This window comes from Tursiops truncatus, chromosome 19 (genome assembly GCF_011762595.2).
Source record: "Tursiops truncatus isolate mTurTru1 chromosome 19, mTurTru1.mat.Y, whole genome shotgun sequence".
Taxonomy (NCBI): Eukaryota; Metazoa; Chordata; class Mammalia; order Artiodactyla; family Delphinidae; genus Tursiops; species Tursiops truncatus.
The window spans coordinates 45,419,136-45,434,927 of NC_047052.1; the positions used below are offsets into that span (position 1 = coordinate 45,419,136).

The following is a 15,792-nucleotide window of genomic DNA, read 5'->3' on the forward strand; positions in this document are numbered from 1 at the left end:
ACCCTGTTCTAGGCACTGGGGATTCAGCAGTGAACAAGGCACACAAAATTCCCACCCTCGGGGAGATGATGTTTGACTTATCCTCTCTCAGCCCAGATGATTTGGTTTTCTAGGTTGGGGCCACACACGTGCTGAGGAGCCAGATGGCCTGGTCCAAATCCTGGCTCTGCCATTTCCTAGCTATGTGGCCTTGGCAAGACCCCTTATCTCTGAGTCTTATTCTGTTAAAAGGGGGTGCTGATAATACAATCTTTACCTCCTAAGGTTGTGGCATTGTTGGTTTGCAAACTGGCCCCTGTACACAGAAGGCAAGGAGAGACCCAAGAAAGAGGCATGTCCAGATTGGTAGATGGCAGGTTTAAGAAGCAAGGGAAAGTTCATACGAACTTTTTTCATATCTTGGGCAGCCACAAGATAAGTAGATCTCCTTACCCACCTGCCAGAATCTTCAGAGTTTACATACAGAGGCCTTAACTGGGCTCAGTCACACATACCGTCGAGATGGTCTCAACAAAACCCTTCTCTCCCAAGGCTGTGTCTTTGGAACAGCTCCCACTGTGGGAAGAGTGGGCAGCGTACATTCCAAGGACAGGGGAGCGGGTGAGGAGACTCTGACTGCCCGGGCCCAGCTCTCAGGTCAACTGGCAGTCACGTGTGTCCTCTTGATGACCTCCGCCAACAGGCATACAAGCCACTAAGCATTAGCTATTATCTGTGCTGGGGGGTGGGGGGAGCCAGAGAATAAACAGGCAAAACATACATTGTCCCTTAATGAGCATGAAATAGTGGCTTATAGTGGCTTTGATTTGCATTTCCCTAATTATTAGTGACGTTTATTATCTTTTCATGTGCCTATCAGCCACTTGCATATCTTTTTTGGAGAAATATCTACTTAAGTCCTTTGCTCATTTAAAAATTGGATTGTGGGGAATTCCCTGGCAGTCCAGTGGTTAGGATCTCTGTGCTTCCACTGCCCAGGGGAGAGCTGGGGGCACCGGGCCCGGGTTCGATCCCTGGTCGGGAAACTAAGATCCCGCAAGCCATGCAGCGTGGCCAATAAATAAATAAACAAACAAACAAATAAAATTGGATTTTTGTGGGGTTTTTGCTGAGTTTTAGGAATTCTATATGTATTCTGGATATTGACCCTTTATGATTTGCAGATATTTTCTCCCATTCCGTGGGTTGATGTAACACTCTGTTGATTGTTTCCTTTCATGCACACTTTTAAATTTTGATGTAGTCCAATTAACTTTTTTTTGTTGTTGCCCGTTCTTTTGGCATCACACCCAAGAAATTATTGCCAAATCCAATATCATGAAGCTTTTCCCCTATGTTTTCTTCTAAGAGTTTTATAGTTTTGACATTTAGGCCTTTGATCCATTTTAGGTTAATCTTTATATAGGGTGTTAGATAAGGGTCCAACATCATTCTTTTTTGCACGTGGATATCCATCCAGCTTCCCCAATACCATTCGTTGAAAAGACTGTCCTTTCCCCATTGAATGATACGGACACCCTTGTCGAAAATCATTTGACCATACGTGCCAGGGTTTATTTCTAGAATTTGCATTTTTAACAAGTTGCTGTTGAAAACCATTGATATATAGTATCAGATTGTTGCAGGAAGGGGGACCCCTTCCAGGGCCCAAGAGAGGGCTCTTGTCTAATACTCAGAAATGAATTGTCCGAGGAGAAATACACGCTGCAGAGCAAAAGACTTTATTGGAGAGGGGCATCCGGGTGGAGAGCAGCAGGGTTAGGGAACCCAGGAGAACTGCTCTGCCACGTGGCTCACAGTCTCTGGTTTTATAATAGGGTTAGTTTCCAGGTTGTCCCTGGCCAATCATTTTGACTCAGGGTCCTTCCTGGTGGCGCGCACATCACTCAGCCTAGATGGATTCCAGTGTGAGCGTTTCTGGGAGGTTGGCAGGATATATCATCTCTTCCCTCCACCTTTTGGCCCCTCCCAAACTTTTCTGGGCTGGTTTTACGAGAGATACTATGGGCGGGCACGTCCTCCCTCCTTTCAGCCCCTCCCGAATTCTCCCAGTTAGTTTTCAGTGGCAGCACCTCGTTCTTTACTAGGACCTTCTGTTGTGAGACAACTCAGGCAAGCGGTTATCATCCTGCCTGGCCAAGCTGGGCGGTTTTGGTCAACAGCTCCCTAACAAGATTAACAATAAAACAGGAAGGGAGGCTGTACTTTTTGAGAAGTCATAGAAAAGGTGATAGTTGAGCAAAGCCCTGCAAAACACAAGGGAGTCAGACAAGCGTGCGTCTGGGGAAGACGTTCCAGGTGAGGCAGGAGGGACGGGGGCAGGGCACAACTGTTAAAAGAATGACGCGCCATTTGAGAATACAACAAAAACTAGTTAGAATCAACTAGGCCAGAGATGGCAGAAGATGTGACTTCCCATAAACCTTGAGCCCCATTATATGCTCATTGTAATACATAAGCATATGCTAAAAGACACACCCACAGGTGCCATGACAGTTCTGAGGCTGACCAAAAAAGGTCAAAAAATGGGCAGTGGCCCAATTCGTGGAAACCCCTGCCCCTTCCCCCAAATAGTTAGACTATTCCTTCTACTCATTAGCATATGAAATTACCCAGCCTTTAAAAACCAACTACCCCCCACGCCACCTGAGATGGTCGACATTCTGCCTATGGAATGTGTATCTCTCTAAATAAAAAATAAAATAGTGTTTCTTGCAAACCTAATTTCTGGTCTGAGAGATAGACCTCTGAGATCTATTTTTAAAATTCCCTTCTGGCTGCCACGTGGGTGGGTATCGCAGAGGATCCCCAGGACTTGGAACCAGGAGGCAGAGGGAGGCTGGGGCTGGACCAGGATGGGGCTGTGGAAAGGGAGGATGGGGTGGGAGGGAGTGGGGAGAGGAAGGGTGCAGGACGAGGCTCAGGCTTTGGCTGGCCTAGGGACCAGGGGATCGGGGGGCCCCCTGAGATGGGCACTAGAAGGAATGGGTTTCAGGGAGATGCTGTGGCCAGTTTGGGACACCGTGGGAATGGGAGGCCAAGAGGAAGCATCCAGCACGAAGCCCAGAGCTCCAAAGTGTAGCCAAAGCCCTAAACCAGTGATACCCCAAACATCAGCCATTTGGTTTCACTTTCCCATACTTTGCCTCGTATCCACGCATCACCTGTACGCTTAGCTACTTAATCATTTTCTTTAAATCGATTCATTGTTTTTTTTAAAAAATTCAACACATTTATTTATACAGGAAACATCATTTTACTCCAGGAAGTGGAAAACAGCCATGAATAGAATATAATAGTACAAATAAATCCAATGATTCAGCAAGGATCAAAAAGAGGTGGGGCTTCCCTGGTGGCGCAGTGGTTGAGAATCTGCCTGCTAATGCATGGGACACGGGTTCGAGCCCTGGTCTGGGAGGATCTCACATGCTGCGGAGCAACTAGGTCCATGAGCCACAACTACTGAGCCTGCGCGTCTCGAGCCTGTGCTCCGCAACAAGAGAGGCCGCGATAGTGAGAGGCCTGCGCACTGCGATGAAGGGTGGCCCCCGCTTGCCGCAACTAGAGAAAGCCCTCGCACAGAAACGAAGACCCAACACAGCAAAAATAAATAAATTAATTAATAAACTCCTACCCCCAATATCTAAAAAAAAAAAAAAAAAGGTGCTGAAAGCATTGGGTAAAAAAGTTGTTGGGGGACAGGTTATTCACAGGGTCTCAATGTACCACCTACGGATAACATCATAATTCAAATGGGAAGAAATCTGACAGTCACTTCCTATTATGGGCTGAACTGTGTGTCCCCACCAAACTCATATGTTGAAGTCCTAACGCCCAGTACCTCCAAATGTGACTATATTTGGAGAAAAAGCCTTTAAGAGGTGAAAATGAAATCATATGGGCAGGCCCTGATGCAACGTGAGTGGTGTTCTTATACGAAGAAGAGATTAGGACACAGACACACACAAAAGAAAGACCATATGAAGCAAAGGGAGAAAATGGGCATCTTCAAGCCAAGGAGAGAGGCCTCAGAATGAAATCAGCCCTACTGACCCCTTAATAGACTTCCAGCCTCCAGATCCATGAGAAAACAAATCTCTGTTCTTTAACCACCCAGTCTGTGGTATTCTGCTACAGCAGTCCAATCAAACTAATATACTCTTTAACTCAATGGGCAAACTTAGCATCACAGATCACGGGGTGCCTGATGGGAGGTACTGAGAAGGACCAAGCCTCACCTCCACAGTATTCTTCATTTAACTGCAGGATTGGAATCTAATCGTGAAGAAACATCAGACAAATCCAGCAAGTGGGGCTGTCCACAAGACATACTCACGCAGGATATAAAGAGCTTCCACAACTCAACAACAACAGCAAAACAAATAACCCGATTTAATTATGGGCAAAAGACTTGAATAAACGTTTCTCCAAAGAAGATGTACAAATGGCCAGCAAGCATATGAAAAGATGCCTAACGTCACTAATCATTAGGAAAATGCAAGCCCAAACTACAGTGGTAATCACCTTACACCCATTAGGATGGCTACTATCCAAAAAAGAGAAAAATAAGTGTTGGCAAGGATGTAGAGAAATCAGAACCCTTGTGCATTCTTGGTCGGAATGTGAAGTAGTGTAGCTGTTCAGGAAAACAGCCTAGAGATAAACTGTTAAAAAATTAATTTTAATTAAATTAAAAACTGTTGTAAAACATTAAACATAGAATTACCATATGATCTGGCTATGCTACTTTTGGGTATATATCCAAAAGAAATGTAAGCAAGATTTCAAAAAAGATATTTGCACCCTCTTGTTCATTGCAGTATTACAATAGTCAAGAGGTGGAAGCAACCCAGTTGTCCACAGAAGGATGACTAGATAAACAAAATGTGATATATACAAACAATGGAATGTTATTCAGTCTTTTAAAAGATGGGGGACTTCTCTGGTGGTCCAGCGATTAAGACTCCACGCTTCAACTACCAGGGACATGGGTTTGATCCCTGGTCGGGGAACTAAGATCCCGCATGCCGTGTGGTACAGCCAGAAAGAAAGAAAAAAAAGAAAAGTTTAGGGCTTCCCTGGTGGCGCAGTGGTTGAGAGTCTGCCTGCCGACGCAGGGGACGTGGGTTCGTGCCCCGGTCCGGGAGGATCCCACATGCCGTGGAGCTGCTGGGCCCGTGAGCCATGGCCGCTGGGCCCGCGCATCTGGAGCCTGTGCTCCGCGGCGGGAGAGACCACAGCAGTGAGAGGCCCGCGTACTGCAAAAAAAAAAAAAAAGTTTAAAAGATGGAAATCCTGTCCTATGCTACAACATGGATGAGGCTTGAGGACTTTATGCTTAGTGAAATAAACCAGTTCACCAAGAGACAAATGCTGTGTGATTTCACTTACATGAGATATCTAGAGGTGTCAAAATCATGGGAACAGAAATTAGAACGGTGGTTGCCTGATGCTGGGGGGAAGGGGAAATAGGAGCTGTGTTCAATGGGTAGTTTTAGATTTAAAAGATGAAAACGTTCCAGAGATCTGTTACACAACAATGTGAATATAGTTAATACTACTGAACTGCACACTTATAAATGTGTAAGATGGGGGATGTCCCTGGTGGTCCAGTAGTTGACTCTGAGCTTCCAGTGCAGTGGGTTCGGGTTGCATCCCTGGTTGGGGAACTAAGATGCCACATGCGGCATGGCCAAAAAACAAAAACAAACAAACAGAAAAAGAAAAAAGTGTAGGGACTTCCCTGGTGGCGCAGTGGTTAAGAATCTGCCTGCCAATGCAGGGAACATGGGTTCGAGCCCTGGTCTGGGAAGATCCCACAGGCTGTGGAGCAACTAAGCCCACGACCCACAGCTACTGAAGCCCGCGCGCCTAGAGCCCGTGCTCCGCAACAAGAGAAGCCACTGCAGTGAGAAGCCCGTGCACCACAACGAAGACTAGTCCTTGCTCGCCCCAACTAGAGAAAGCCCGCCTGCAGCAACGAGGAACCAATACAGCCAAAAATAAATAAATAAAAATTAAAAAAAGATAAGAGCGTAAATTATATATTTTTGCTACAATTTAAAATAAATAAATACATATGTACATACATAAACACATAATAAATCAATGAAATTCTTGATGCCCTGCTTGCCCTGGAGGTCAGCTCCTTCTTACAGGACATGACCCCTCCCATCTCCTGGGGTCTGACCACCCCCCTCAGTGCTGTATGAACATAAGATCAGATACTGTGTCCTGCAGTCTCTCCAATCCCTTCTTCCTGCTTCACTGCCCAATGCAGCCATCCTCAAGGTTCTTGGCTTTCAAAAACAATTGTGAAAAAACTCTATTCCCTGGGACATTTTTCAGTTGACATCTAAAATTACAGCATTTTGATCATTATAAAATGTAAATTTTTAATGGCAATGCATCTCTTCATTAGATGGATTAAGAGGGATTTTCCTATTTTTCTAGTAGACAAATGTCCTTGTTGCTGGAATGAGGTTGAGTATTAATTCTACTCTTATTTTTCCTTTTCATTAATAGTGCTGAGACTCTGTAAGTTTCCTGGGGCTGGTGTAACGAATGACTACAAACTCGGTGGCTTAAAACAACAGAAATTTATTCTCCTCCAGTTCCGGAGGCCAGAAATTAAACATCAGTATCACTGGGCTGAAATCAAGGTGTCAGCTGGGCCACACTTGTTCTGCAGGCTCCGTTCCTTGCCTCTTCCAGCTTCTGGAAAGTGTTCCTTGGCTTGTGGCCACATCACTCCAATCTGCAAGGCCAACATTTTCAGATCTCTCTCTGCTCTGCCTTTATAGTGCCTTCTCCTGTTCGTGTCAAGTCTTCCTTTGCCTTCCTTTTATAAGGACACATGTGGTTGCGTTTAGAGCCCCCCTCGATATTCCAGGATAATCCCTCCATTTTAATCCTTAATTTGGGACTTCCCTGGAGGTCCAGTGGATAGGACCCAGCGCTTTCACTGTCATGGGCCCAGGTTCAATCCCTGGTCTGGGAGCTAAGATCCCGCAAGCCTCAGGGCATGGGGAAAAAAAATCCTTAATTTGATAACATCTGCAAAGACCCCTTTCCAAATAAGGTAACATTCACGGATTCCAGAGATTAGGACATGGATATCTTTGCGGGGAGCCATTTTCAGCCTACCACAGAAAATGTGTTCATTGAACAAGTATTTATTGAACACCTACTGTGTGCCAGGCATTTGTCTAGGCACTGAGGATACAGCTATGAACAGAACAGAGATCCATAGCCTCCTGGAGCTGACGTCCTAAGGCTGTACTCACTGTCTAAAAATGGTAGCTACAGGCCCTGAGTGGCTATTGAGCACTTGAGATGTGCTACAGTGTAAAACACACTGGAATTTGAAGATTTAGGATACACACAAAAAGAATGTTAAATATCTCAATAATTCAAAAATATTGATTACATGTTGAAGTGATATAATGGGTTAAATCGGATATGTTATTAAAGTTAAATTCACTCGTTTCTTTTTATTTTTTTATTTTTATTTTTCTCTTTTTTCTTTTTCTTTTTCTTTTTTAATGTAGCTATGAGAGTATTTAGAATTACATGTGTAGCTTGTATTCTATTTCTATTGGACAGCACTGTCCTAAGGGGAGGGAGAAGATTATGGACAATTAACACAGTAAATAAGTATATTATATGGAATGATTGGAAGTGAAAGCTTCTATGGAAAAAAAAAGATCAGGGTAGGGGAGTGTTTCCTATGGCTGCTGTAACAAATTACCACAAACTTAGTGGCTTAAAAAAACACCCATTTATTACCTGTTGCAGTTCTAAAGGTCAGATGTCCAAAATGTGTCTTAGGGTCTAAAATCAAAGGCTGAACTTGAGTGGACCTAGAGATTATCATATTAAGTGAAGTAAGTCAGACAGAGAAAGACAAATGTCATGTGGTATCACTTATATGTGGAATCCCTTCCCCCCAAAAAGATACAAATGAACTTATTTACAAAACAGAAAGAGACTCACAGACATAGAAAACAAACTAATGGTTACCAAAAGGGATAGCAGAGGTAGGGAGGGAGGGAGAGATAAATTAGGAGTTTGGGATTAATATATATACACTACTATACATAAAATAGGTAAACAACAAGGACCTACTGTATAGCACAGGGAACTATACTCAATATTTTGTAATAACCTATAATGGAAAGGAATCTGAAAAAGAATATATATGTACATAACTGAATCACTTTGCTGTACACTTGAAACTAACACAACATTGTAAATTAACTATACTTTAATTAAAAAAAAACAAAATCGAAAGCTGAGTTCCTTTTGGAGGTTCCAGGGGGAAATCCATTCCTTGTCTTTTTCAGCTTCTAGAGGATGCCTACATTGTTTGGCTCCTGGACACATCACTCCGACCTCTGCTTGCATCATCACATCTCTTCCTCTGAATCTGACCCCACTGCCTCCCTCTAATAAGGACCCTGGGGATTACATCGGGCCCACCTGAATCCAGGGTAATCTTCCCATCACAAGACCCTTAATTTTTTTTTTTTTTGGCCGCACCCCACGGTATGCGGAACTTCCCCCACCAGGGATCGAACCCCCAGCCCCCACAGTGGAAGCGCGGAGTCTTAACCCCTGGACCACCAGAGAAGTCCAAGATCCTTAATTTAATCACATCTGTAAAGTCCCTTTTACCACTTAACATATTCACAGAGTATGGAGATTAGGGGGTGAACATCTTGGGGGGGCATTATTCTGTTTACCACAGAAAGGGCAAGCCAGAGAAGCTGTGGTTTTAGACAGGGGTGTCTGGAAGAGAGCCTCACTGAGAAGGTGACATCTGCCTAAAGATCTGAAGGAAGGGAGGGAAGGAGCAGTGTGGATATCCGGGAATGGCATTCCAGGAAGCAGGGACAGCCAATGCAAAGGCTCAGAGGTCTTCCCTCAGACCCGTTTCCTTTTCCTGGAAGCCCCTCCTTCTTGCTGCCTCTAGTCTAAACTACAGGGGTCAGAAATTGGTGCTGCCCTAGGTGCCTCCTGAATCTTGCTTGCGGAGCAGAAGGGTCTGAGACTCTAATCATCACTGGCCTCTTGCACAATCTCTATTGCCCATGGTTCCTCAAAGGGCAGCTTGGCCTGTGGGGAGAGGCAGGAGCCTGGGTCAGAAAGGCAACAGATCCAGCCCTCCCCTCCACCCGCAGTCCAGAGGGGCGATCACCTGGGCTTCGGTGGGGCTCTGTCTATGCAGCGTCCGCCTGCGGTGCCACTGGCGCAGGGAGGCCCGAGCCTCAGAGCTGAGCCCCTGGGGCGCGCGGCCCGTGTCGGGCTGGTAGTGGGCAATGTGGTACAGGGCCCCAAACCACGTGGTCAGGTAGTACCCGGCTAGGGGCAAGAAGGGGAGGTCAGCGCAGCCCCCTCAGGTTCCCTGGCCGCCTGCAGGCTCCCTGCAGGTTGACCGCCTTCCCTCCCGCTGCAGGCGGGCGGCCTAGGGCGCCCCCTCTTGGGTCCCGGCGTTCTGGGGCTGGGGCGTCACCCTCTCCCCGTAGCTCGTCCGGATCCAAGAGCTCCATGAGAAACTCCACGTCAAGCTGAGTCTCCCCAATGTCCGGACTCCAGATTAGTTCCTCTGTTAGCGCTGGCAGGAAGGCGTCGGCCCCCAGGGGCTCTAGGGGAGCCGGAGGACAGGCTCTGGGGTGGACGGGGCGTGCAGGCACCTTCCATCCGATCCCCAGGACCGCAAGTGCTGGCTGCCCTTCCACTTTGCCGGGCATGCAAACGCCCGTTACTAGATTCCCGCGGCCCGCGTAGACGCCTCCTGCTAGAGCATGCCATCTTCCCCTCGACGTGTGCACGGGAGCCTTCTACCTGGCTCCTGTAACCCTCAAGCCACTCCACATTCAGGTAGACTCAAGACTCCTCCTTTACCTTGGTTTTCGTCCCGAGCCAGGCCCTCGTAGACGTCACTGCACACCGCCAGCAGGAGCGACGCCTTGCGGCGTGGGGCGCAGGCTGAGTGGAGGCGCGCCAGGCGCGCGTGGATGCGGCTTCGCAGGGCGGGGACGGGGCCCCGCCTCTCATGCCCCGCCCCCTGAGCTCCCGGAGGCCCCGCCTCCGCCCGCAGGGCTATCTGTCGCCGCCGCAGTTGCCGCAGAGCTGGGGCGCGGAGCGTGCGGAGTCGAGTCCACAGGGCCGGCTTCAGAGGCGCCAGCACCGCCCGGCACAGGGCCGCCTCCACCGCGGGGCCTGCAGGGGTTGAGATGGGTGAAGGAAGGGTCGCCAGGCTGACCTATGCCTACCCTCTCTCTCCAGCGACCCATCCTCGCCAACCGCAACACCTTCCTAGCCTGTGGCCACCCACTTGTGTAGACTTAGGTGTGAGCACGTGTGGAAGGAGCCTGGGTGTGAACGAGCGCGTGGGAGAGAGAGTATGGCTGTCACACGTGTGTGAGATGGAGCAGTGGTGAACAGAATAGGTATTATTACATGTAGGAAAGGGCGTGTGAGTAGAAAAGGAAACAGGTATGCACACAGATGGAGAGAAGGAAGTTGGGTGTGAACACCTATGTAGGGCCAAGAGATGGCAAACGTGAACCTGTGCGGGTTGGGAGAGTGGCCCTAAGTTCCCTCTCAGCCCTCCTCATTACCTAGATCCTCGTCCTTCTGGGGGGCCCCGGGAGCCCTGCTCTCAAAGACAGCCCTGACATCGGGGTCCTTTGCTAAGTGATCTTGGAGGTCAGCAAGGAGGTGCCGCATATCCTGAAGCAGCTCTGTGGCCGGGTCCCCAGGCCTGTGGGGACCTTCAGCCTCTGAGGTGAGGCGCACCCGAAAGCCCCGGAACTGCCTGGCCACGTAGCTGCTCCGGGCCCTGGCTAGAGCCCGGATGTGACGCGTGAGCGCATCCTCAGCTCCCTCTTCTTCATCTTTGTAGTCATCCTCCTTCTTCTCTTCCACCAGGCTGGCCAGAGCTGGCCTAGGATGGTGTACTTCTGGGCTGAGTGGGCCTTCCACCCAGGAGACCTGGTGAGGGGCTGGAGTCCTGGGGGCTGATGGGGAGAGAGGGTTGAGTTCCACAAAACAGTGGCGGCAGCTCCTTCATCCCTCAGGGGCCCGGGGCCCTGCTCATCTAACCTGGACCATGTCTCTCGGCAGTCTCTGGAGTTGTCTCTGGGGGCATCTGCTCCATCTCCCACCCTCTGTGGGTCTCCAGGTAGAGCTTGTTCACCACAAAGAACACCCTCCCTGAGGTGTTGAGTTGGATGCTGCCAATCTGCAGAGGATCTGGGGGCCAGCAGAAGTGAGGTGTCCCAGGTGTCCAAGGGGCCAGCCTTAGTGTCCAGCTTCGTTACTGGAAGAACTGAGGCTTGGTCCCTGGCACCTCCTCATTCGGGCCCAGGAGTCGAGCACCCCCCCACCTTTCTCAAACCCCAGCCTTATCTTCCCTCGAACCCTGTAGTTTGGTCCCTCAAGTACCATCCTCCTGGACTAAGGAGGTGGAAAGGTGGCCTCTTCCTCCATTAGAGAATCATGCCTCACCTGTGTTTTGGTCTCCAGGCCCTAGAGTGGGAGGGGGCAAGAGCAGTGTTCTGGGCAAAACATCCCTGAGAAAAAATGAGGAGTCACAGTATGGGTGAGGTATCATAGGGAAGGATCCCCCTTAGCCCTTTTGAAAGGTGACCTGTACCTGCTGGCTGATAGGAAGGCCAGGAGATGGGGCAGGTCTGACATGCAGAGGTTAGAGGACTCCAGAGACACACCTGCGGGGAGAGGGCAAGGAGGCACAAGTTAGAAAACTCGAGGGGTAGCAGCCTTCTTTTCCCTGGGACTCTCTCTTCCCCAGTCCTGCAGGTCCCCCAAGAACCTTCAGAACAAGGAAATTTCTACCCTTGCAGTCCCTATCTTTTCCTGTGACTTTAGGCTTGCATTCCACTTATGCCACCAAATAGGATTCATTCATTAGACAAATATTTATTGAGCACCTATTCATTTTCAGGCACTAGGGATACAGTTGTCAAAAGGCAGATACATTCTCTGTCTTCCTGTAGTTTACCTTTTAGTGGAGGGAGACAAAAATGAATGAGTAAACAAATAAAGATAAGTGTATAATGTATTGAGTGCTATGAATGAAATGGAGTGATTGAAAGTGACCAGGGCTCTCATTAGCTGTGGTGGCCAAGGAAGATTACATTTCTACAGAGGCCTAAACGATGGAGACTAAACTAACCATTCAAGGAAGGGCATTCATGCAGGAAAAACAAATACAAAGGCCCTGAAGTTGGGACACATTTAAAATGCTCAAGAAACAGAGAAAACAGTGTGTCTAGAGTAGAGAGAATGAAGGGCTGTAGATGGAGAGGTGGGCGGGAGCTAATCATTCATCACCTTATAGGCCATGATGGGTTGTAAGGAGTTTAATGTTTATCTAAAGATGTTGCATGTCCTTTGCAGGGTTTAGGGCAGGAATGTATAACATCTGATTGATGTTTGAAAATATCACTCTGGCTGCCGTGTTCAGAATGGAAGAAAAGGGTGGGAGCAGGAAGACCAGAGAGGAGGCTACTGAAATTGTCTGGGCAAGAGGTGATGGTGGCTAGGATTAGGGTGATGGAGGTAGAGAGCATTGGGGAGATTCAGGAGATATTTTAGAATTAAAACTGACCAATCTTGGTGATAAATTTGCTGTGGACTGCAAACTTGGGGGTATAGGCTCCTCACCTCCAGGAAGCTTCAGGATCTGGTAGGTGTTGATTTCCCCTGGTGAAGGTCCTGTCCTCAACACAAGGACCTGTCTGGGATCATGTCCTATGACCAGGAAACTCTGGGGGAATGGAGGCAAAGTTCAGCTTGAAGAGGATTTGTGCCTGCCTAGCCTCCATTGCCCTTATTTTGGGTTCCACACCTCAAATTTCCTTTAGAAAACTCTCTACTCCACTCTCTACTCTAGGTCCTGTGGGTGACTAACTCTCCTGTCAAGCTCTAGGGGTGGGTCCATGACCTGACCTAGCCAATAGGATTGACAGTGTTCTCTGACCACTGTGATTGGTTCAGAGATGGGCACGTGCACCAAGCTCAGCCAATGGAAATCTTCCACAGGATTTTTGCTGGAGCTCTTTGGAAAGAGGCCTCTTTTTACACGGAGGTTGCTAAGCTGGCGAGATGTGGCCCTGAGCTGGGGCCAGCCATCTCTCTAACTACAAAGAGAAAGCCTCCCTGAGGAGGAAACTGTGGTATACCTGTTAGTTGCTTTATCCAGATCTATTCCCTATTCCTTGCAGAACTCCAGCTTTATTCAGGGCATTAATAGGCCCAGCCATAGAAGATGGATAATGAGTGATGTAGGCAGTGGTTCTCACCTCTGTATAACTCCCAGGTGAGCTTTTAAAAATGTTGCTACCTGGGCCTTATCTGTATATTCTGAATCAATTGTGAAGGCTTTTGTTTTTCCTAGTAAAAGAAAACAATGCAACTGGTGCCTCCTTTCTTCCTTCCTCCTGCCTGGAATGCACACATGTGCTTGGGTCCGGGGCAGCCACTGGATGACCATGAGGGAAGTCCAGGAGAATTGCAGAGAAGATGGCCTTGATGTCACCCGAGGAGCAGAACTGGAGCCTGCAGCTACCTTTCTGGTTATGTTAGAAAGATAAATGCCTATTTATCTAAGCTATTACAGAACAAGTGTTTACTTGCATCCCCAAATATTTAGAATTCCCTGCAGTTTAAAGCAAAGCCAAGGGAATTCCCTGGCGGTCCAGTGGTTAGGATTCTGCGCTTTCACTGCTGAGGGCCCAGGTTCAACGCCTGGCCAGGGAACTAAGACCCTACAAGCCTTGTGGCAAAACAAAAAAAAAGGGAAAAACAGAAAAACCAAGCCAAGAAGTGGAATGAAGAGAAATGTATACATTGTCTGATGTTCAGGATCCAGACATTCCTGAAATTACTTTTACTTCTGGGCTTTTCAGTCATTTGAATCAATAAGTAGCCTTTCAGTTTGCCTGGTCTGTGCTGTGGTTGTCACTAGCAACCAGCAGGGTCCGAACTGATTCAGAGTGTCATGGGGAGGGTCAGAGAGGGTCCCCGGCTGTGAGCACTTACCCCTGGTGGCCACAGCTCCAGAAGGGCTTTTGCATCCTGGGCATCCAGCTCTGGGATCTGCCACACCCCCCATGTCCTCTGAAGGCGAAGGAGTGGCTCTGGGGTCCCAAGGACTCTTAAGGGGGTCTCACCTGCTCCATTCGCCTGTGATGGGATTAGTCTGGGACACACAGGGACCAGGAGACCAGGGGACAGAGGAAGGCAGTTGGACACTGAGATGGGGTCAAAGGTACAGGAAGGGGAAGCCCAGGGGCAAAGGGTCAGAGATGGGGTTCTGGGTCCTGTGGCGGATGGGAACTGGATGGAAGGGGCTTCTGAATCCAGGGGCAGGAGCTGGAGACAGCCCCAGCAGCCCTCACCTCTCCCCATCGGTGGGGCCTGCTGAGGCCTTGTCCTCTGGCTGTACCATCATCCTCAGGTTGCAGAAGGCCAGTGAGCCATGGTCTGGCCTCTGGCAGGGAGAAAGATAAGTCTATTTACAACCCGCATGGCAGAGACCTTGACCAATCAGAATGGACTTGAGACCCGTTGCTGTGCCAGGTATTAATTCTTTATTTGCTGGATGGTGGGGCGATCTGGGGATCCCAGGAGTCTTGAGTCTTGACGTAGTGGGGGAGGAAGATGACTCAAACTGATAGCTATTTACCAAGGGGTAGGGTAATATTTCAGATTATAACATCCGGTGCAGCCTTATGAATGTGGACCAGCTAACTAACAACCTTGTCAAAATACAGTGCCCGGAAAAGGGCTCTGCCCACAGCAGGCACTCTGTAACGGTGACAAATGTTATACCACATTTCCTCTCCCTCCCTTCCCAGACCACAGAGGAGCCCTCAGATATTTTCTCCCAACGTTTTATTATGAGAGATTTAAAACATTCAGAAAAGCTGCAATAATTTTACAGGGAACATCCACATACCCGCTACCTAGATTTTACTATTATTCTTTTTGCTTTATCACACATCTGTCCCTCTATCCATCGGACCCCAACCCTTCTCACCAGGTAGAGAGTCCTACAGTGGGTTATCAGTTAAGGTGGGCATTCTAAAATATTTTCCCTGCAGCAGTCCCAGGAGTAGGAGTCCTAGGTCCATCCATGCATCCATCCATCCATCCGTGCACCCATCCATCCAACAAATATTTATTGAGTACAGGCCCAGAGTAGGGGAAAAGGGTGCCTGGGGAAGAGGGTGATGGGCAGAATAGGCCCCTGCTCCCAGGGGCTTCCATTCTTCTTGGGGTGGGTACAGGGGATGGAAAATAAACAGCTAAACAAATCAATCAGCCCACTGACCAGGGTATTAGGAAGTGGGGGACAGAGAGCAGGTGCCCTGGCCAGGGGAGAGCAGTCAGGAGGGGTGGGGGGAGGGAGACAGATGCTTGCCTGGGTCCCATGAGAAGGGGAGAAGGAGATGGGTGGTGCTGGGCACGATGGGACGGCGGCAGCTGCCTGATACCTCAGGGAGGCAGTGGGTCAGTGGGGGGGTGATGATGCCAGCTGCTCAGTCCCTGGGGACCCCTACCTGTTCTCCGAGGGGAGGCCTGGAGTAGCAGGAAGTGAAAGTGTTCCTCGCAGAGAGAGGAAGCTGAGTGGGCAGGGGGAAGAGGCGGGGCTGGGGTTATTTGAAATCGACCCTCCTCCCTCTTTCCGGGGGCTCAGGCCTTAGGTGACCGGGCTCTGGAGGAAGGGACCCTGGCAGTCTGGGAGTCCAGGGGTAAGAC

The 15,792-nt window shown here is 48.8% G+C and overlaps 1 protein-coding gene across 8 annotated transcripts; it reads right to left on the reverse strand.

Annotated features, from left to right (window-relative positions):
* Positions 1 to 6,580: 6,580 nt before the first annotated feature.
* Positions 6,581 to 15,737, reverse strand: RINL (Ras and Rab interactor like). 8 transcript variants are annotated; one of them, XM_033844217.2, is made up of 14 exons: positions 15,594 to 15,737; positions 14,430 to 14,521; positions 14,071 to 14,230; positions 12,694 to 12,796; positions 11,663 to 11,735; positions 11,515 to 11,579; positions 11,110 to 11,259; positions 10,626 to 11,024; positions 9,907 to 10,224; positions 9,515 to 9,646; positions 9,200 to 9,363; positions 9,070 to 9,117; positions 7,789 to 7,862; positions 6,581 to 6,757 (listed from the first exon to the last, which is right to left on the reverse strand). In XM_033844217.2, the coding sequence occupies exons 2-13, from the start codon at positions 14,480 to 14,482 to the stop codon at positions 7,827 to 7,829; spliced, it is 1,701 nt and encodes a 566-aa protein (XP_033700108.1). In that variant the 5' UTR covers positions 14,483 to 14,521; positions 15,594 to 15,737; the 3' UTR covers positions 6,581 to 6,757; positions 7,789 to 7,826. The 8 variants fall into 8 exon arrangements, with proteins under 8 accessions (XP_033700108.1, XP_033700110.1, XP_073651934.1 ...); XM_033844219.2 differs by lacking the exons at positions 14,430 to 14,521; positions 15,594 to 15,737 and adding an exon at positions 13,332 to 13,601 and having other exon boundaries at positions 14,071 to 14,145; XM_073795833.1 differs by having other exon boundaries at positions 7,789 to 9,117; positions 14,430 to 15,737.
* Between the last annotated feature and the right edge of the window lie 55 nt (positions 15,738 to 15,792).

What these genes read in the sequence shown, in the direction of transcription:
- RINL (XM_033844212.2), bottom strand. Translation starts at nt 14,439, where the DNA reads ATGGGGAGAGGTGAGGGCTGCTGGGGCTGTCTCCAGCTCCTGCCCCTG. An exon ending in GCCTTCCTATCAGCCAGCAG is followed by an intron (nt 11,580 to 11,662) that starts GTACAGGTCACC and finishes ATTTTTTCTCAG; the next exon opens with GGATGTTTTGCCCAGAACAC. An exon ending in TGCCGAGAGACATGGTCCAG is followed by an intron (nt 11,025 to 11,109) that starts GTTAGATGAGCA and finishes TCTCCCCATCAG; the next exon opens with CCCCCAGGACTCCAGCCCCT.